Source organism: Hyperolius riggenbachi, chromosome 6 (assembly GCF_040937935.1).
Source record: "Hyperolius riggenbachi isolate aHypRig1 chromosome 6, aHypRig1.pri, whole genome shotgun sequence".
NCBI lineage: Eukaryota > Metazoa > Chordata > Amphibia > Anura > Hyperoliidae > Hyperolius > Hyperolius riggenbachi.
This window is the reverse complement of record NC_090651.1, coordinates 33866497-33889319: the sequence shown is the minus strand read 5'-3', so window position 1 is coordinate 33889319 and position 22823 is coordinate 33866497. Positions and strand designations below refer to the sequence as shown.

Here is a 22823-nt window from a genome sequence, read left to right as displayed (position 1 = left end):
TCAGTCATTTCCCACTCTCTCATTCCTCCTGCTCATCTCTCTGTCAGTCATTTTCCACTCTCTCATTCCTCTTGCTTATCTCTCTGTCAGTCATTTCCCACTCTCTCATTCCTCCTGCTCATCTCTCTGTCAATCATTTCCCACTCTCTCATTCCTCTTGCTTATCTCTCTGTCAGTCATTTTCCACTCTCTCATTCCTCCTGCTCATCTCTCTGTCAATCATTTCCCACTCTCTCATTCCTCTTGCTCATCTCTCTGTCAATCATTTCCCATTCTCTCATTCCTCTTGCTTATCTCTCTGTCAGTCATTTCCCACTCTCTCATTCGTCCTGCTCATCTCTCTGTCAGTCATTTCTCACTCTCTCATTCCTCCTGCTCATCTCTCTGTCAGTCATTTCTCACTCTCTCATTCCTATTGCTTATCTGTTTGTCAGTCATTTCTCACTCTCTCATTCCTCCTGCTTATCTCTCTGTCAGTCATTTCTCACTCTCTCATTCCTCCTGCTTATCTCTCTGTCAGTCATTTCTCACTCTCTCATTCCTCCTGCTTATCTCTCTGTCAGTCATTTCTCACTCTCTCATTCCTCCTGCTTATCTCTCTGTCAGTCATTTCTCACTCTCTCATTCCTATTGCTTATCTGTTTGTCAGTCATTTCTCACTCTCTCATTCCTCCTGCTTATCTCTCTGTCAGTCATTTCTCACTCTCTCATTCCTCCTGCTTATCTCTCTGTCAGTCATTTCTCATTCTCTCATTCCTATTGCTTATCTGTTTGTCAGTCATTTCTCACTCTCTCATTCCTCCTGCTTATCTCTCTGTCAGTCATTTCTCACTCTCTCATTCCTCCTGCTTATCTCTCTGTCAGTCATTTCTCACTCTCTCATTCCTCCTGCTTATCTCTCTGTCAGTCATTTCTCACTCTCTCATTCCTCCTGCTTATCTCTCTGTCAGTCATTTCTCACTCTCTCATTCCTCCTGCTTATCTCTCTGTCAGTCATTTCCCACTCTCTCATTCCTCCTGCTCATCTCTCTGTCAGTCATTTCCCACTCTCTCATTCCTCCTGCTCATCTCTCTGTCAGTCATTTCTCACTCTCTCATTCCTATTGCTTATCTCTCTGTCAGTCATTTCTCACTCTCTCATTCCTATTGCTTATCTCTCTGTCAGTCATTTCCCACTCTCATCTCTCTGTCTGTGATTTCCCACTCTCTCATTCCTCCTGCTTATCTCTTTGTCAGTCATTTCCCACTCTCATCTCTCTGTCTGCGATTTCCCACTCTCTCATTCCTCCTGCTTATCTCTTTGTCAGTCATTTCCCACTCTCATCTCTCTGTCTGCGATTTCCCACTCTCTCCTTCCTCTTGCTCATCTCTCTTTCATTTCTGATCTTTGCAGCACTCATAGCTATAAAAGGGCACACTGAGAAGTGAGGCAAAGGAGGGCTGCTAGACGGCGTCACAAGTGTTTATTAAAACAACAGTTATGAGAAATCTATTTCAGCACAACAGGTTGCTTTCAGGTTTAACTAATGTTGCCCACTTCATACTTACATGTGATCCTTTTTCGCCAGAAGGCCCTTCAGGACCTGGATTTCCCCGCTCTCCCTGTATATATAAAAAAATAAAGTTTATAAATATATATGTATTAATCAGTAAATTACTTGTATGAAATACTAAAGCTCAAACTGCTCCTTTACAGGCGAATCCAGTAACCAGCAAGACATCTCACTTTACTGCTGCTGTAAACAAGCCTGGAAGAGAAGCAAGTCTCCTGACAGATAAAAATCCAACAAAACCCAAAAGATAACAAAGCAAATTCTAAAAGCAGTCATGCTGATTGGTGAAAAAGTATCAGAATTGTACAAAAAAAGAAGGAGGCTACATGGAGCAACAGTGGACAAAAACACACAAACCCCCCAACGAATGCGGGACGATCAGCTTGCTCTGGGAACAACGGGTAAATGCATATATTAACCTCCATGGCGGTGCATTTCTGTCTGGAATTACGAGTCAAAAGCGGAACATTTAATTCAAGAATCATAGGCCTTCAATTTTTCAGTCATAACTCACCAAAATATGTTTGAATAAAAGCTTGGTAGACATTCTGCATATAAATAAAAGATTGGAACACAAATTTGTTGATTTAATTAAATTTATGAATAAACTTTAAAATTGTGAAAGTGTACAAATGAGTCAGGCAGAGAGTAGTCAAAATCCAGACAAAAATCGGTAACTGTAATTGGATATACTGTCATCCTGTGCTTTCAAATGAGCTTATCTGCCATCTCTGCCTTGGCAGTCAGGTGACACGGGAGAGATCAAATTGTGTGATTATAGAGAAACGAGGAGGAATATATATATATATATATATATATATACACAGTATATACATATATACACAGTATATATATATATATATATATATATATATATATAAAAAGAGAGAGAGAGAGAGAGAGAGAGGGAGAGGGAGAGAGAGAGAGAGAGAGAGAGAGAGAGAGAGAGAGAGAGAGGAAGTCTGGCACTTACTTCCTGTGCCAACTCCCATATCTTCATGCAGACGCATGGTTTCGACTAAGGCAGGAATCACACTTATCATTGCGAAAAATTGAACTGAATGTTAAAATTGGTGTTTATATCCAAAGTTTTGTTCTTGATTTTTATCCGCAGGTAATGAAAGTCAATGGGAATTTGTGTGTGATGTGTAAATTTATGCTGTAAGAAGTACTTGCGAAAATGCAAATTTAAGCAGAAGAGTGATTCTCGATCGACTTTCATTAGCTGTGCAGTGCTTTTTTGCACATTCACAAAACACGGGAATGTTATTAAGTGTGAACCCTGCCTAATGCTGTAGGGTCTGGCATTTAGTTTTGGGTGTCACAGAGAGGGCCACAGAGAGGCTGCTCAGAGAGGGCCACTGTCCCTGCTATTAAAAAAAATTATTAAAAAAAAGTATAACTTTTTTGAGGCTACATGTGCACTGACATAGCTCCAGTTACCTACTGTAACTCTCACCTCTCCAAAACAAACTGATTATTTAATTAGTGTTTATTATAGAGTGTTTATTATAGACTTATATGTACTAAATAAAATAAACATTTTGAGTGAAACAAATAACCAATAGATGGAGCAAAGCACATAGTTTTGTTAGTTTCGTTTAAAAAACAAAAAAACAAAAACAAAACATAGCGTTACAGATATGAATAAATACAAACATGGAAAACAATCAGGACACATTCTCTTTAAGTAAAGGATACAGCCTGACCTGAGCTTTTAATCTTTAGTGCCTGGCTAGATTTATAACAAATGACACACTTTTTCCATACGTTACACAACTAGATGCACTTAAAGACAATTTATGGCTTAGCGATATAATGCTTTTCCAATGTTATTAGGAATTTTTGTACAAGTGGTTTCAGCCTACAGTAGGTTTACTCTCAGTATCTGAGTATTGAACGCACCACAGAAGCTGCCATCAATCATTCAAACCCCTTCAAAGTCTATTTCAGAGGAACATTAATACAAATGGTATGAGTTATTACTGTATTCAGACACAGGATCTCTTGCAGATGTTGTTTAGAGCAATATTTGCATGGCATAAAACCAGTGAGCTCTCCTATTCATTCACCCAGGAGAAACAAAGACTTTTTGGTCTCTTGTTGCCCCCTTACACACTCCTAGGAGTTCTGGCTCACCATGAGCTTGCTGGGTTCTCTGTAACTCTGTGTGCTTCAAGTCCTACCCCATAGAACCACATGAATTCACGCCATGCACTGATGAGGATAGGGTTGCCAGGTCGGCTGATGGAGAAAACCAGACAGGGGGTGGAGTTAGGGGTGGAGTTAGGAGCGGAGTCAGAAGCGCACTTTTATGTAGAGTGGGGCTAAGCAATGGGCTTTTTTAAAAAAAAAATTATAGTATTTATATCGCACTGACATCTTCTGCAGCACATTACAGAGTACATAGCCATGTCACTAACTGTCCTCACCAGTAGTACTGGTCCAGTGCACATAAGAGACAGTTTTTCACCAGTAACTGCACATAAGAGACAGCTTTTCACCAGTAAATGCACATTATAAGAGACACCTTTTCGCCAGTAAATGCACATAATAAGAGACAGCTTTTCACCAGTAAATGCACATAATAAGAGACAGCTTTTCACCAGTAAATGCACAAAAGAGACAGCTTTTTACCACTAAATGCACATAATAAGAGACAGCTTTTCCCCAGTAAATGCACAAGAGACAGCTTTTCACCAGTAAATGCACATAATAAGACACAGCTTTTCACCAGTAAATGCACATAATAAGAGACAGCTTTTCACCAGTAAATGCACAAAAGAGACAGCTTTTCACCACTAAATGCACATAATGACAAACAGCCAGTGTTCCCAGTATATGTAGCCAGGGATATATGTGCCCAGTATATGTAGCCAGGGGGTATATATGTCCCAGTATATGTAGGCAGGGGTGTAAATGTCCCAGTATACGTAGGCAGGGGTATATATGTCCCAGTATATGTAGCCAGGGGGTATATGTGCCCAGAATAGGTAGCCAGGGGGTATATGTGCCCAGAATAGGTAGCCAGGAGCTATATGTGCCCAGAATAGGTAGCCAGGGGCTATATGTGCCCAGAATAGGTAGCCAGGGGCTATATGTGCCCAGAATAGGTAGCCAGGCGCTATATGTGCCCGGAATAGGTAGCCAGGGGCTATATGTGCCCGGAATAGGTAGCCAGGGGGTACATGTGCCCGGAATAGGTAGCCAGGGGCTATATGTGCCCAGAATAGGTAGCCAGGGGGTATATGTGCCCGGAATAGGTAGCCAGGGGCTATATGTGCCCAGAATAGGTTAGGTAGCCAGGTGCCCCCCGCCCCCCCCCCCCCCCCCCCGCAGGAGGAGAACAGTGCAGCAGAGAGAGAGCTGGGAGCAGCAGTGGAGAAGGGGAGCAATCTCCCCCCCCCCCCTTCCCTCACCTTAGGGTGCTCTCTCTCCCCCGCTGTCTCCTCCAATATGATGTGCAGGCTGGCGGGTGGCTGCGGGCAGAACTTACCTCTGTGTCGCAGGCGCCGGAAGTTCGGGTCCCGCAGCCGCTGAGATTCGACTCAAAAAAGATCCGGATCAAAGATTCAAATCATTCATGAGCCGGACAACACTATTCAGACTGATTAGTGTTGTCCGGCTCATGAATGATTCGGATCTTTGATCCGGATCTTTTTTGAGTCGAATCTCAGCGGCTGCGGGACCCGAACTTCCGGCGCTGGAGCGGCACTGAGGTAAGTTCCGCCTGCAGCCACTCGCCAGCCTGCACATCATTCTGGAGGAGACAGCGGGGGAGAGAGAGCACCCTAAGGTGAGGGAAGGGGGGGGAGATTGCCCCCCTTCTCCACCGCTGCTCCCAGCTCTCTCTCTGCTGCGCTGTTCTCCTCCTGCGCTGCGGGCGGGGGGGGGGCTCTAAACCGGACAACTTAATTGTCCGGTTTAGCATGCCTTTTTGCACCGGACACAGCGCACAAAAACCGGACTGTCCGGAGTAAAACCGGACATCTGGCAACCCTAAATGAGGATAGGAACAATCAATCCAATACAGTTTGTAGGCATGTTGGATCACTCTGTAATATTAACAAGCTGACACATCATTGCATTCCAGCAGTTCTGGAGGTGTGTTTAGCTATCAGGGACAACAAAGACATGATTTGGATATTCAGCAGTAATGCATTGTGGAAAAAACTCAAATGCTCACTCCAACCTGAATAATCACAAATATCTTCTGGTTTAAAGGATACTTTAGGCCACTTTCCCACCAAGACATGGCGTTTTAGGGGACGTTATGGTCTAATAACGTGCCCCTAACGCAACGTATTGTGGTGTTGAAGTTGGACGTCAGATTAAGCTGCGTTATGCAGCTCTCAAAGCAGCCGCCCCAGGTTAGTGATAGGAAGTCCGGATCTTTTTAAGGATTCGGATCATTTGAATCGGATCATTGAAAAGATCCGGATCTTTGAACCGAATAATTTGAATCATTTTACTAGGGAAGCAGACTGGGTAAATTGACTGCAGGACTGGACTTTCACTGAATTGTACATTCTGTATGTTCCTGTTTCTTCCAGACAGACATCCACTGTGAACCGAATCTTTCATTGTGATGAATGATCCAGATGATTCGACTCACAAAAAAAGATCCGGATCAAATGAACGATTCGTTCATGATCCGGACAACACTACGAGTCCCACCATGAGTCACCACAGTGCAGTGAATATTAATTAGCCATGTGGCTGGCGGAGGAGGAGTGGAGACCTCCTCCTCCAACATTACTGAGCATGTGCAAACAGTCTAACGTGGCTTAGCCGAGTATAACGTACAGCATGCAGCACTTTGTTTAAACGTGCTGCGTTACTATGTAACGCAACGTGGGCACTGTGAACAGCACATTGATTTTACAGTGCTGTGAGTTAGGCTGCGGTACCGGCTGCTGTAACGTGGGACTTTGACGTCCCACTGTGAAACCAGCCTAAGTCTCCTCTGGCGCTCTCAGTTACTCTCTACCGACCCTCCGAAACTACCTACTGGTCGGTAGGGTTGGCAAAGACTGCGCAGGCAATGCCCGGCAACTGACTTCCTTGATCACACATCCGCGGCACTACATAGTGCAGGGAGCTCCCAGCCACAGGCACGTGATCAAGGACACGCCTCCCCGGGCAGCGCCTGCGCAGTCTTCGCCCACCCTACCAACTAGGATGTAGCTTTGGAGGACTAGTACAGAGTAATGGATGGTCACGGAGGAGAATGGGGGGAGCGGTGGGTATGAGGAGAGCCCAATGCACATGCCCCCATATTTAAATTTTCGTTTGGACTAAGGTATCCTTTAAAGGACATCCGAGGTGAAAATAAACCAATGAGCTAAACTATTGTATCTAAGCTCCTCCTCCTAAAAAATTTTTTTAAGATATCCCACAGTTTTATTCTATATTTAAATCTACTTTTTAGGTTTTTACTGTTCCACGGTGTCTTCTCAATGACACATTCATTGAAGTATGCCAGAGCTAAAATCTATGAATTATTGACCCTTTTATCTCTTTCCTGTTCTTAAAAGCCATTTTCTGCCAGGAAAGTGTTTTATGGCTGTAATTCCTCATTATTGAGGGGTCTGCTGTAGTCCGACCCGGTCCCGACCCAGAAAAAAACTGTCACTTGCATAGCTAATTTGTAGCTCTTTCAGGCAGAGAAAGAAAAAAAAAAGGAACACAGTATAGTTATTTGTGTTCTTTGCACTGTACATACACGTCTATCTCATAATGTCACTTGTCACCTCGGTTGTCCTTTAAAACGATATTGTCACCATAAAAATCAAATTTCAACAGCAATTGGTCTAAGTGTATTAAGTGATAAAGATGCTAATCCTGCATTCAAAACTTGCAAAACATTTTCTGCTGTTATGATTTGGAGTTATTACATACTTTAGGAGCACTGGCCCTAGTGCCAAACAGTTGAATGCTGGGAGTTCTTTTTATCTATAATATATTCCTCCTCTTCCATTTATTTCCCTGCCAGCTGCTTATCAGAAACACCCTTTTATTACTTGTGTCTACAAGGAAGGCTGAGGTGACTCAGTGATTGGATGTGTAAATAAAAAAAGACAGTGCAGTTCCTAGTATAGGAGTGTCTGAAGACTTATGAATACACAATGAGCAAGAGAAGGGAGGGGGGGGGGAAGAGTCAGGGAGGATATGATGTCAGCATTAGCTTAGCAAGATGGCCACTGCCTAGAATGGGATTTTCTGCTTTTAGAAACTCACAGGAATCATTGCGTGGAGAGCACAATACATGTGTTATGTGAGTAGAAGTAGTATTTATCTACTTATATATGTGTTTTTTATTTCTAGGTTAGCATGGGTGTCGCTTGTTCTTTAAAAAAGGCAAACTTCTGAAAATCTGTGTATGTGAAGTGACTTTGCATGGGGAGAGATAGGGTAAGTTCTCAGAACAAGCAGCACCTGACTTAAAGAGGAACTGAAGTGAAACACAATTAATAAAATTGCTTATTGTTTACAATATGCATTGAGAAATCATTGCAGTGTTTGCCCATTGTAAAACTTTCTTCCCTGATTTACATTCTGAAATGTATCACTAATGGTGGCATGTTTAGTAATGCCAGGTCATCGGTGCAGAATATTCGTTACTGAGAGTCCTATGCACAGAGGGAGATACTGCTTGCTTGGCAGTTGGAAACAGCCATTATTTCCCACAATGCAAGGAGGTTCACAGACAGTGAACTGTCAGGACCATGGCCCTGACATCACACTGTGGGAGAGGTTTCACCACAATATCAGCCACACAGACAACCCTGATGATCTATTAGAGAAAAGGTGAAAATTTCTCGTTGGAAAGGGGGTGTCAGCTACTGATTGCGATGAAGTTCATTCCTAGCTTAAAGCAGGCGCGGAGCTAGGGGGGGGTCGGGGTAGGACAAGTGCCCCGGGGCGCCTGGTCCCCAAGGGCGCCCTCCGCCTGGCTGAGCTGCGGGGGTTTTTTTTTTTTTTTGAGGGGAGGGGAGCAGCGCAGAGAAGAGGGAGAGCTGTGCGGACGGTGGGGAAGGGGGGCCATATCCCCCCTCCTTCCCTCACCTTAGGTGCTCTCTCCCTCCCTCGCTGTCCCCTCCAATGTCCGCGTGGCTCTTGGCTGGCAGCGGCGGGCGGAACTCACCTCCGTCTCGCTCCAGCGCCGGGCGGAAGTTCGGGTGCGCAGCCGCTGCTCTGGTCTGGACCAGACCAGAGTAGTGGCAGATCCATCCGGCGCTGCGACGAGACGGAGGTAAGTTCCGCCCGCCGCTGCCAGCCACCCGGACATTGGAGGGGACAGCGAGGAAGGGAGAGCAGCTCTTCTCTGCGCTGCTCCCCTCCTGCTGGGGAGGGGGACACCTGACCTGGCTACCTACTCTGGGCACATATACCCCTGCCTACATATACTGGACATATACCCCTGGCTACCTACTCTGGGCACATATACCCCTGGCTACCTACTCTGGGCACATATACCCCTGGCTACCTACTCTGGGCACATATACCCCTGGCTACCTACTCTGGGCACATATACCCCTGGCTACCTACTCTGGGCACATATACCCCTGGCTACCTACTCTGGGCACATATACCCCTGGCTACCTACTCTGGGCATATATACCCCTGGCTACCTACTCTGGGCACATATACCCCTGGCTACCTACTCTGGGCACATATAACCCTGGCTACCTACTCTGGGCACATATACCCCTGGCTACCTACTCTGGGCATATATACCCCTGGCTACCTACTTTGGGCACATATACCCCTGGCTACCTACTCTGGGCACATATACCCCTGGCTACCTACTCTTGGCACATATACCCCTGCCTACATATACTGGGCATATACCCCTGGCTACCTACTCTGGGCACATATACCCCTGGCTACCTACTCTGGGCACATATACCCCTGGCTACCTACTCTGGGCACATATACCCCTGGCTACCTACTCTGGGCACATATACCCCTGGCTACCTACTCTGGGCATATATACCCCTGGCTACCTACTCTGGGCACATATACCCCTGGCTACCTACTCTGGGCATATATACCCCTGGCTACCTACTCTGGGCACATATACCCCTGGCTACCTACTCTGGGCACATATACCCCTGGCTACCTACTCTGGGCACATATACCCCTGCCTACATATACTGGACATATACCCCTGGCTACCTACTCTGGGCACATATACCCCTGGCTACCTACTCTGGGCACATATACCCCTGGCTACCTACTCTGGGCACATATACCCCTGGCTACCTACTCTTGGCACATATACCCCTGCCTACATATACTGGGCATATACCCCTGGCTACCTACTCTGGGCACATATACCCCTGGCTACCTACTCTGGGCACATATTCCCCTGGCTACCTACTCTGGGCACATACCCCTGGCTACCTACTCTGGGCACATATACCCCTGCCTACATATACTGGGCATATACCCCTGGCTACCTACTCTGGGCACATATACCCCTGCCTACATATACTGGGCACATATACCCCTAACTACATATACTGGGTACATATACCCCTGGCTACATATACTGGGCATATATACCCCTGGCTACATATACTGGGCATATATACCCCTGGCTACATATACTGGGCACATATACCTCTGGCTACATATACTGGGGACACATACCCCTGCCTACATATACTGGGCACATATACCCCTGGCTACCTGTTCTGTGGACATCTCTACCCCTGGCTACCTGTTCTGGGGACATCTATACTGCTGGCCACCTATTCTGGGGACACCTATAGACCTGGGGCTACCTATTTTTGGGGAAGCACTGCTGTCAGATTGAGTGTATTTTGGGGAACTGCTGCCAGGTGAGAAGTGTCTACCATATTAAGGGGGCATTCTGCCTATTTATGTGAAATGCTGTCTATTTATGTGCCTCATGACTGCTGAATTTGTCTTGTTGGGGGCCTCATGGTTACTGAATTTGTCTTGTTGGGGGCCTCATGATTTGTTGGGGGCCTCAAGATCACTGAATTTGTCTTGTTAGGGGCCTCATGATTGCTGAATTTGTCTTGTTAGGGGCCTCATGATTGCTGAATTTGTCTTGTTGGGGGCCTCAGGATTGCTAAATTTGTCTTGTTGGGGGCCTCATGATTGCTGAGTTGGTCATGTTGGGGGCCTCATGTTTACTCATGATTGCGGAATTTGTCTTGATGGGGGGGGCTCATGATTGCTGAATTTGTCTTGGAACATGTTGGAAGGTACATACTGAGGGAGGGTGGGTGAGCGTGAGCCTGCTAACCTCCATGTACATTTGAAGGGGCGTGACCAAATGTGGAGCACCCATAACCACGCCCACATTTGGTCACGACCCTTCACCTTAGGGGGCGCATTAATAGTCTTTGTCCCCGGGCGCTGAAAACCCTAGCTACGCCTCTGGCTTAAAGTTCAGTTTTAAGGTCCATACACAAGCTCTACAAAAGTCCCACTGATCGAACAACCAACGTCGCGGAAACAACTTTACCGGGGATCAAAACAAACAACAAGCCTTTCCGGCGATGTTTTCCGCGCTCCGATATGGTAAATGAGTAATTCATTTAAAAACTGCGTGGAAGTGACCATGCGCACATTCTGTAGAACAATGATGTTTAAACTACATTGGCTGACTGCACAATATCTTCCCAATAGTCCATAGAGTTGAACCACCAGATGGATCAGACAAAATACTCTAATTTGAACACTCGTTATTGTCTTTGGCTACATCTTTTTACACAATTGTCATCCAATATGGCAAAATCCTCCAAGTTTGCTGAGAAGCCTCTGCTGCAGCCACATATACAGTGGGTTGCAAAAGTATTCGGCCCCCTTAAAGTTTTCCACATTTTGTCATATTACTGCCACAAACATGAATCAATGTTATTGGAATTCCACATGAAAGACCAATACAAAGTGGTGTACACATGATGTCATGATCGCTGCTGCAGCAGGTATTGCTGGAAGTAGTAGTGCTGCAGCTCAGGCAGTTCTGATCTCTTTCCATGCAAGCTGCATAGCTTTGTCTGCCTTTCCCTGCTGTCAGCTTGTGACTGATTACCATTCACCTGTGTGGGAATCTGCATGTCTGCTCCCATTGGATGACCTCAGTATAAAGATCTGCTTCCTGCAGGACTCCTCGGGTTTTCATAGCTTCAGTTTAAGCCTGTCTTGCTGTCGCTTCAGCCCCCGATCGTGTTTCTTGTTCTAAAGATACTTTGCTGGTCTTTGCATCATATATTGGTTCATTGCCAATATATATGCATACCAGCACGTTTATTATTTTCCTTGTATTCGTGTTACGTGGATACATCAGTGTCGCTGATGTATACGTACACGAACTGTTTATATCCTGTGTGCAGTTAGTCGGCTTTCCAGCACGTTTTGGTAGGTTGCGCGTATCGTGATCACCCGTGCTGAGTTAGTTACCCTGCTCCTGGTTCTGTTTGTGGATTGCATTCATCTCTGCGAAGAGATAACGAATCCTTCTGAATCCTGTTCTGTTACCGTTTGTGGATTGCGTTCATCTCTGCAAAGAGATAACGAATCCTTCTGAATCCTGTTCTGTTACCGTTTGTGGATTGCGTTCATCTCTGCGAAGAGATAGCGAATCCTTCTGAGTCCTGTTCCCTGTATTACTCCTGTCCTAGTCAGAGTTCCTGCTTATGTCATATATCGGTTCATTGCCGATATATACATATGTTAGTCAGACGTTACAAATAGTTTCATTGATAGCTGTAATTGTAATACGCTAGGAATACATACTTATTGTATATTTGTCTGTGTTACGTTCATCTATCTTGATCCTGCTATTTCCTGACTATCCTGTCCTGTCTTTGTGAGGCACGCCATCGCTGCTACGCATTGCTGCCTCATTTCAGTCTGTCTTGTTGTGGACGCTTGCTGTCACTAAGTAGCGGCTAGCTAGCAAGCGTTCATTCTGTCTACCTGTCCTGATCTCCTCAGTTCTGGTTTATGCGCTCAGCGCTACCTTGCGCTGAGACGTTATCGCAAAAGTATTGTTTGTGGCTGTCGGATCTGCACCGGCTCTGTGCGCCACAATCTCCTTCTGGAGTCAGTCCTCCCCTCCACTATACTAGGGATAGCCTGTTTCCTTGTGCTAGTGTGTGTACCTCCTCCACGTCAGCTCATGCGTTGCATGCTGACTGTGGAGAATACACCACCAAGCCTTACACATGAGAAGTGGAACGAAAATCATACATGATTCCAAACATTTTTTACAAATAAATAACTGCAAAGTGGTGTGTGCGTAATTATTCGGCCCCCTTTGATCTGAGTGCAGTCAGTTGCCTATAGACATTGCCTGATGAGTGCTAATGACTAAATAGAGTGCGCCTGTGTGTAATCTAATGTCAGTACAAATACAGCTGCTCTGTGAGGGCCTCAGAGGTTGTCTAAGAGAATATTGGGAGCAACAACACCGTGAAGTTCAAAGAACACACAAGACAGGTCAGGGATCAAGTTATTGAGAAATTTAAAGCAGGCTTAGGCTACAAAAAGATTTCCAAAGCCTTGAACATCCCACGGAGCACTGTTCAGCGATCATTCAGAAATGGAAGGCGTATGGCACAACTGTAAACCTACTAAGACAAGGCCATCCACCTAAACTCACAGGCCGAACAAGGAGAGCGCTAATCAGAAATGCAGTCAAGAGGCCCATGGTGACTCTGGACGAGATGCAGAGATCTACAGCTCAGGTGGGAGACTCTGTCCATAGGACAACTATTAGTCATGCACTGTACAAAGTTGGCCTTTATGGAAGAGTTGCAAGAAGAAAGGCATTGTTGACAGAAAGCACAAGAAGTTCCGTTTGCAGTTTGCCACAAGCCATGTGGGGGACACAGCAACCATGTGGAAGAAGGTGCTCTGGTCAGATTAAACCAAAATGGAACTTTTTGGCCAAAATGCAAAACGCTATGTGTGGCGGAAAACTAACACTGCACATCACTCTGAACACACCATCCCCACTGTCAAATATGGTGGTGGCAGCATCATGCTTGGGGGGTGCATCTCTTCAGCAGGGACAGGGAAGCTGGTCAGAGTTAATGGGAAGATGGATGGAGCCAAATACAGGGCAAACTAGGAAGAAAACCTCTTGGAGACTGCAAAAGACTTGAGACTGGGACGGAGGTTCACCTTCCAGCAGGACAATGACCCTAAACATAAAGCCAGGGCAACAATGTAATGGTTTAAAACAAAACATATCTATGTGTTAGAATGGCCCAGTCAAAGTCCAGATCTAAATCCAATCGAGAATCTGTGGCAAGATCTGAAAACTGCTGTTCACAAACGCTGTCCATCTAATCTGACTGAGCTGGAGCTGTTTTGCAAAGAAGAATGGGCAAGGATTTCAGTCTCTAGATGTGCAAAGCTGGTAGAGACATACCCTAAAAGACTGGCAGCAATAATTGCAGCAAAAGGTGGTTCTACAAAGTATTGACTCGGGGCTGAATAATTATGCACACCCCACTTTGCAGTTATTTATTTGTTTAAAATGTTTGGAATGATGTATGATTTTCGATCCACTTTTCACGTGTACACCACTTTGTATTGGTCTTTCACATGGAATTCCAATCAAATTGATTCATGTTTGTGGCAGTAATGTGACAAAATGTGGAAAACTTCAAGGGGGCCGAACACTTTTGCAACCCACTGTAAGTCAGGTGCTGATTGGTCTGAGATCTCACCCTATCTCTCCCTATGAAAAGTAGCTTCACATCCACAGATTTTTTTTCTTCTGGCTGAATGAATAGGACAGCCCGCTGAGACTGGGAATAATCCTACGTACACACCATACAATTTTCTGGCAGATTTTCCTGCCAGATCGATTTTGTCCAACATGTCCAATCTGAATTTCGATCGATTTCTGTTTTACAGATCGATTTTTTAAATTGTTTTTCTAATCGATTTATATAGAACTAAACGGAAAACGATCGGAAAAAGTATCAAGAAACCGATTGAAAAATTGATCGGAAAACAAAAATCATTCGAAATTCATATCGGACATGTTGGAAATAATCAACCTGGCAGGTAAATCTGCCAGAAAATTGTATTGTCTGTACTCAGCAGAAGACTATAATGCCTTGCACACACCATACAATTTTCTATCAGATAGACTCGAACTAATTATTTCTGACAGGTCCGATCTGATTTCTAAGAGCCATTGAAGCTAGGTCCCAAAAAAGGTATATTGCACAAAAATACAAAATAAATATTCACTGCCTTTTTAATTAGTGAAAATGGGATGCCAGTGTGCAGAGGTTGATGCCTCCTGCACTGTAACCTCTAATAACTACTGCTTGGATTGGAGCTCACACACTTTATTACTACAGGCATGACAGATGCTTTTACTCCCTCCAGCCACTAGAGTTCACTGTTGGGAGGGAGGGGATGAGCTGTTTATTGAGGTTGATCTCATGTTTGCTTCCCAACAGCGGCTGCTAATGGCCAGATGGAGTACTGCAGATGGGAAAGTTATTGGCAGCTGCAAGGGGGCACTGGGCTGGTTAGGTTTAAGTGTTTGATGTCCACACCTCATACATGAAACTGAAAAGTAAATGAATCTGCAAAAGTTTGTCTTCACTGGCAAATGGAGATACGTTAGCATCGTGTTTCGTTAATTTTTACATGCGTTTTTATTCTGATACCTTTTCTCCAGGTTCTCCAGGTGGTCCGACCTCTCCTGGCAATCCCTCCGGCCCCTATAAAACAAGTTGTATGTTATCCTTCAAGAAGAAGCAATTACGCTTGTGAGGAAATGGACCAGACAAAACAAACGTTCCATCTCAACTCAGAACAATACTTTCCAATATGCAAGATGTAATACAGGAAAAAAACTGATTTCTTTTGTCTAAACCAAGTCCAAGCCCAGATCAGCAGCAAATCCCTTGTTAAAGCTGTATAATTCCTCGTCCACTGAAAAGCTGCATCTCTGGGCCTGTGGTGCAACAGAGTCTCTCGTATTGTTATGTGTGACTATGAAGGATAAGCGTAGCAGATCTATCCAAGATCTATCACTGACCAATATGGCAATCATAATGCATTACTGATTCAGCCATGCTGAAGACAGCTAGCTGCTTATTGTTTACATGGTTACTCTAAAACTAGTAGTTAACTAGTTGTCTATACAAGTACAGCATACACTGAGGTGTGTACACGTGTGTGTATGTGTCTGTGTGTGATTGTTGGAGGAAGCATGGTGAGGCAGGGAAAGCTCATAGGCCAGAAGGCAACACATGGTGTACATGTACAGATTAGTGGCAAAAAAAGAAGACATGTAAACAATAGGCATCAGTGATGCACAATGGGCATAAGATGTGTACGACAATGAAATTGATAGTTGCAGAAGCCTGCGCACACCAAAGCAGGGATTTCTGAAAAGACCAGAAAGGCCCGGGCCTTGGGCAGCTGCAGATCAATGGAGCACCTGGACATGAAAGAGGGGCTGCTGCATATAAAAGAGGAGGCTTAAAATAAGGAGGAACAGATGAAAAAGGGGAAACTGATGTCCAAGGGAGCTGTTCATGAAAGAGAGGGGTGGGCTGCTGTACATGGATGATACACATGGAAGGGGGGCGGCACATAGAATGGGGTGGGCTGCTGTACATGGATGATACACATGGAAGGAGGGCGGCACATGAGTGGAGCCACAACATACTTGGCCTAGGGGCACAAAAAGTATACATCCAGCCTTAAGAGCACCTACAGCAGAAGTTACTAACATAGGGGCATAATGGCAGCACCTATTATCAGAGGGACATAGAGCATCACATGTTATTAGAGGGACATAATGGCAGCACATGTTATTATCAGACGGAGATAATAAGAGGGGTATAATGGCAGCACATGCTATTATCAGAGGGACATAGAGCATCACATGTTATCAGAGGGACATAATGGCAGCACATGTTATTATCAGAGGGACATAATGGCAGCACATGTTATTATCTGACGGAGATAATTAGAGGGGTATAATGGCAGCACATGCTATTATCAGAGGGACATAATGGCAGCAGAAGTCATAATTAGAGGGGCATAATGGCAGCATATGTTATTATCAGAGGGACATAATGGCAGCACATGTTATTATCAGAGGAACATAATGGCAGCATGTGTTATTATCAGAGGGATATAATGGCAGCACATGTTATTATCAGAGGGACATAATGGCAGCATGTGTTATTATCAGAGGGATATAATGGCAGCACATGTTATTATCAGAGGGATATAATGGCAGCACATGTTGTTATCAGAGGGACATAATGGCAGCATGTGTTATTATCAGAGGGATATAATGGCAGCACATGTTATTATCAGAGGGATATAATGGCAGCACATGTTATTATCAGAGGAACATAATGGCAGCATGTGTTATTATCAGAGGGATATAATGGCAGCACATGTTATTATCAGAGGGACATAATGGCAGCATGTGTTATTATGAGGGATATAATGGCAGGCAGCACATGTTATTATCAGAGGGACATAATGGCAGCACATGTTATTATCAGAGGGATATAATGGCCACACATGTTATTATCAGAGGGACATAATGGCAGCACATGTTATTATCAGAGGGACATAATGGCAGCACATGTTATTATCAGAGGGATATAATGGCAGCACATGTTATTATCAGAGGGACATAATGGCAGCACATGTTATTATCAGAGGGACATAATGGCAGCACATGTTATTATCAGACGGAGATAATTAGAGGGGCATAATGGCAGCACATGTTATTATCAGAGGGACATAGAGCATCACATGTTATCAGAGGGATATAATGGCAGCACATGTTATTATCAGAGGGACATAATGGCAGCACATGTTATTATCAGAGGGACATAATGGCAGCACATGTTATTATCAGACGGAGATAATTAGAGGGGCATAATGGCAGCACATGCTATTATCAGAGGGACATAATGGCAGCAGAAGTTATTATCAGAGGGACATAATGGCAGCAGAAGTTATTATCAGAGGGACATAATGGCAGCAGAAGTTATAATTAGAGGGGCATAATGGCAGCAGAAGTTATAATTAGAGGGGCATAATGGCAGCACATGTTATTATCAGAGGGACATAATGGAAACACATGTTATTATCAGAGGGACATAATGGCAGCAGTTGTTGTTACTATTTAGGGCAGGATGGCAGCACATGTTATTTATAGGAAGAGATTTAATCCAAAGCCTTTATTGCTGTCCTTAAAGGGAACCAGAGACGAAGCACCCTTGTGTATTTTACCATGTATATCAGTAAGAACATTAGAGAAAACACTTACCATGCTCTCTGTTTCCTCCTCACTGCTAAAAGTGTCTGTTAACAGCAGTCACAAGAATCCCAGACTGAGCAATTAAATCTGGCTTTGCTGGGAATGATTATAGCTGAGTCATTATAGCAAAGCCACAAGGGGGCAGGCTTGGGCTTGAAATAACACCACAGAAGACAGACTTAGCTATAATCTTTCTGTAGCAAAGCTAGACGGAGCAGCCTGACTTCTCAGTCGGGGATTCTTATCAGACGTGATAACAGTCAGATTACACAGAGAACAATGAAACAAAGGGCAGATTAGGTGTTTACTGTCATGTTCCCACTGATTTATAAGGTAAAATACAAGAGGGTGCTTCATCTCTGGTTCTCTTTAAATCCAGCATGGAGAATTCTACCTCCAGTTCCTCTCTGCAGTCCATTCTTCATGTATTTCTAAGGTGCGACCACTAGGGGAGCAGTGACATGACACTGCTGTTCCTGCAGCCATTTCCATGGGAACATATACTGTACAGAACACTGATGGGGTTTCTTGTGCTAAAGTGTCACCCTGCAGTAAACTGACACTTCAGGCTATTTTTGCACTCCTGGAAGGCACCTTTCAAAGCAAAATAAGTGATAAAAGTAAAGAAGCTTCCCTGTGCCGGTTTATGCTGACATGCCCCATAGTGTGGGCATGCTTAGACCCCAGAATAGGCCGTACACGTACAGACACATGCTGCTCTACCGCAGAGGCTTCTATATGTAACAGAACACAATGATTCACCCTACAGTAATCTGTCCCAGCTTCATCTGGTTCCATTCACAAATTGTTCTTCAAATAAGCTGATTTCCAGATTCTCAGTCGCAAACATATGAGTCGCTCTCACCCACATCGCCTGTTCCGCTCAGACACGGGCTGCTCTATGTTACAGATGGAGGCAGCGAAAGGGGGACTCCGCGGCAAACAGAGAAATATGCACATCACTGCACAAACAGGCATGAGCTATGCTTCCTGATTTTGTCTACTGGACAACAGCAATAGAGCACAGAAAACTGCAGTATTCAAAGCTGGATCGCTGATAATACAAACAAGGCAGGAGCTTAGGGTCTAGTGGAAGTCCAGGAGGCTGGCCGGCAGATTGCCCTTCCCCTTTATAAATACAGAACTCTTAAATTAGTTATTTGACTCTACAAACTACAAAATTGGCGGCTGTCATGTTTTACTTACTTTTTACATGTATTTTTTTCTTTTTTGCCTTTTGTGTCCCAATGCATTATTTTTTGTCTAAAAAATACTCAAGGCAGGGCTGGATTTACCATAGGGCACTGTAGGCCAGTGTCTACAGGCGCCTGATGATGGAAAGGCGGCTCACTCCCCTCCCCAAGTGACTCCCTCCCTCCATCCCTATGCAGAGTCCCAAGTAGAGCATAAATGAGAGGTTACTCACCCTGCTCTCGGCATTCCACTTCCTTCAGCCCGGGGCACCCCTAGTTAATTAACCACTTTCTCCTCCTGGATGTAGAGCTACGTCCCGGAGGCCATGTGCGCTCCCGCGGCCGATCGCACGCGTACACACGTGCTCCCGGCCGTGGATCGTTAGCCCAGAAATCAACAAATCGGACCATGGTGCCCGATCACTGATTCCTCTCCCCCGCAGAAAGAGCAGCTTCTCTCGGAAGCCTCGCTTTTTCTGCCTCCTATGCCCCCCTATGTCCTTCTAAGCGTAGATGTTACGCTTAGAGTGACGTCATGTAAACAAACCTAAGGTTGCCATCTTGTGGCCAAAAAGTAAAACTACACCTACATTAAAAAGCAACATATTTACATTTAAAAAATTACTATTTACATCCCACCCTCCCAAAAATACCCAAATAAAATGTTTAATATAAAGAAAAAACACTACAATAAAAAAAAACCACATAAATATTTACCTAAGGGTCTAAACTTTTTAAATATCTATGTAAAGATGAAATATTTCTATTTCTTTTTTTAATATAAGCTTGTAAATAGTGATGGATGCAAAACAGAAAAAAATGCACTTTTATTTCCAAATAAAAGATTGTCCCCATACATTGTGATAGGGACATAATTTAAACGGTGTAATACCCAGGACAAATGGGCAAATACAATACGTGGGTTTTAATTATGGAGGCATGTATTATTTTAAAACTATAATGGCCGAAAACTGAGAAATAATGATTTTTTTCTGTTTTTTTCTTATTCTTACTGTTAAAATGCATTTACAGTAAGGTAGCTCTTAGCAAAATGTACCACCCAAAGAAAGCCTAATTGGTGGCGGAAAAACAAGATGTAGATCAGTTCATTGTGATCAGTAGTGATAAAGTTATAGGCTAATGAATGGGAGGTGAACATTGCTCGGATGCATAAAGTGAAAACGACTGAGGGCTGAAGTGGTTAATACCTTGGGGCACCTGTAGCTACTAAGTATTAGGTGGGCAGGAAAAGTAAGGAAGAAGTGACAGCTGGGCCAGGCAGCACATTTGCGGTGTGGTTCGGCGGAGGTTTGTAGGTTTGCGGAAGGCGCCAGAACGTCTGTGCCTATAGACTCTTGTGATGTAAATCCAAGCCTGTCTCGAGACGGTAAAAATTCTCATTTTTGAAGGTTTGGGCACACGACATGTTATAGCTCAGCTGCAGGAGCTGTCAGCAGAAAAATGGATGGGGCTGATGCTGTATGACTGTTATCATACTGTTCAGACTCTAGGGCAGGCATGGGCAAACTCGGCCCTCCAGCTGTTACGGAACTACAAGTCCCACAATGCATTTGCCTTTATGAGTCATGACTGTGGCTGTCAGACTCCTGCAATGCATTGTGGGACTTGTAGTTCCTTAACAGCTGGAGGGCCAAGTTTGCCCATGCCTGCTCTAGGGGCTGGAGCATATACTGAGCTTTCTACTCATGAACTCTGGAGGTCTGTGCTACAGGAAGTGAATGGTGAAGAGGATTCTGACCAGATACTTTGAAGAGTGATTTACTTGACACTGGCTGCTCTTGTACACAGAGAAAAGCAAGTTCTGCCAAGGACTGCTTATAGTTGACTGGAAGGAGAGTATTTTCCTTTTAAGACACAGCAGCTGCAGGTAGCATATTTTTCTTAAGAGGTTCATAACAGATAAAACATTACAAAAGTATTTCTGCGCACACACAGGTGGGCTGCGCTGCCGGCCTGAAGTATAACATATCTGTTAGGAATATTCACCCCTATGTGTTCAGTATTGCCAGCGGGTGGGTGACAGCGCCTCTGATCTTCTCAGAGCTCCATAGCCAGTGATGGCGGAACAGTAAAACGCCAAAATTGTGGAAAGCGTAAATATTTCCAGCAATCTTCCCACAAAGGTGACATTCTTGGAATGCTGAGCCGGAAAGAGACCCCCCCCCCCCTGCCCAGAACGGCACAAGCAGACACACTGCTGCTCCTGTTTTACGGGGTGTCGGCAGGAAACGGCCAACTCTAGCCAATTATCGAGCGCTACAAACCGTGTTATCTTTTCCTGTATTCACAGCGCCACAAACTCATAAAAAATAAGTCAAACTGAACGAGAAAGGTAAACAAGGAAGGCGAGCGCACTTCACAACACGCTACAACAAGAATAAGTGTAAAAAACGACATTGTTTCTTTTTCTTCAATATACAAAAAAAGTGAAAAAGATGCTCGATGGACAAGGCCGGATTTATACTTTTTCTGCCTATAGGCCAATTATGTTGTTGCCCCTCCCATTCCATGTGCAGGCCCCTCCTCCATGTGTGAGATCCAAGTACAGCACACCCGCTCTTTCATGAACAGCTCTCCTGGGCATCAGTTTCCCTTTTTCTTATGTTGCTCCCCATTTTAGCATCCTCTTTCATATCCAGGTACCCCTTGGGCTGCTGCCGCCCAAGGCCCGGGCCTGTGTAGCCTTTCCAAAAATCTAGCCCTGTTGATGGAGTGGCCAACTCCATACATCACCCCCACACAACCAAACACGCCCCAAATAGTCCAAATGGCCACCACAAATTCTAAGTCCTGTATATGTGTACGATACAGGGTAATAATTAATCCAGATGAATGCTGGAGCCTCGTAAAAAATGAACTGTGTCTTTCTAACGCAGCTGTGATTAGTAGAAACAATTTACAATCAAGATCAAAAAGGCAGAAGTCGGTAGAATAAAGATATTTCGACTTGCTATTGACAAGAGCTAGACTAGACTCGTCCACACTCAGGCCCGGACTTACATCACAGCAGCCTATAGGCACAGATGTTCTGGCACCCTAGTCTCCGCTCTCTGCGAACCCACAAACCCCTGCTGAACCGCACTGCAAATGTGCTGGCTGGCCCTGCTGTTACTTTTCCCTTACTTCCCCTGCCCGGTGTAGGTAGTCACAGGTGTCCCTTAACACTGAGTGTACCTCTGATTACCTAATACTAAGCAGCTAAAGGTGTCCCCAGGTATTAGATAGCTAGGGGTGTCCCAGACTGAAGGGAGATCTCATCAGTGGAATGCTGAGAGCTGGTTGAGTAACCTCTCATTTATTTTTCACTTAGGACTCTCCATATGGAAGGAGCGTGGAGCTTGAGGAGGGGAGTGAGCCGCCTTTCCATCATCAGGCGCCTGTAGGCACGAGCCTACAGTGCCTTATGGTACATTCGACCCTGACCACACTGCAGAATTTCATTCTAAGAGATCAGCAGATGGCACTTTAAAGAAGAAATCTGAAATTTTTGCATTTCCGATTGGAAATCGGAAATTCCGCAGAAATCCAATTTACCGCAACTTGGTAATTTTAGCTCAGTCATAGGACTTGGAAGCATTAGACCAATCAAGAGAATGCAGAATTTTTATACAAAAATCAAATTACCACAGTAATTTTAGACCAATCACAAGATTCTGTTTTTCCAATTTCCTTTTTTTTTTTCCCCGGGGGAATGGGTGTAAATTGTTTGCATTATCTGATGCAAAAAATGACAAATAAAAAATT

The 22823-nt window shown here is 44.5% G+C and overlaps 1 protein-coding gene across 1 annotated transcript in view; it reads right to left on the bottom strand.

Moving 5' to 3' along the window:
* COL24A1 (collagen type XXIV alpha 1 chain) overlaps window positions 1-22823 on the bottom strand; it is a 505872-nt gene that overhangs the window by 147047 nt on the left and 336002 nt on the right. The window contains exons 25-26 of the mRNA XM_068239109.1: window positions 15236-15289; window positions 1549-1602 (exon numbers count right to left, since the gene is read on the bottom strand). Coding sequence (XP_068095210.1) covers window positions 1549-1602; window positions 15236-15289 — 108 coding nt within the window. The remainder of the gene's footprint in view (window positions 1-1548; window positions 1603-15235; window positions 15290-22823) is intronic.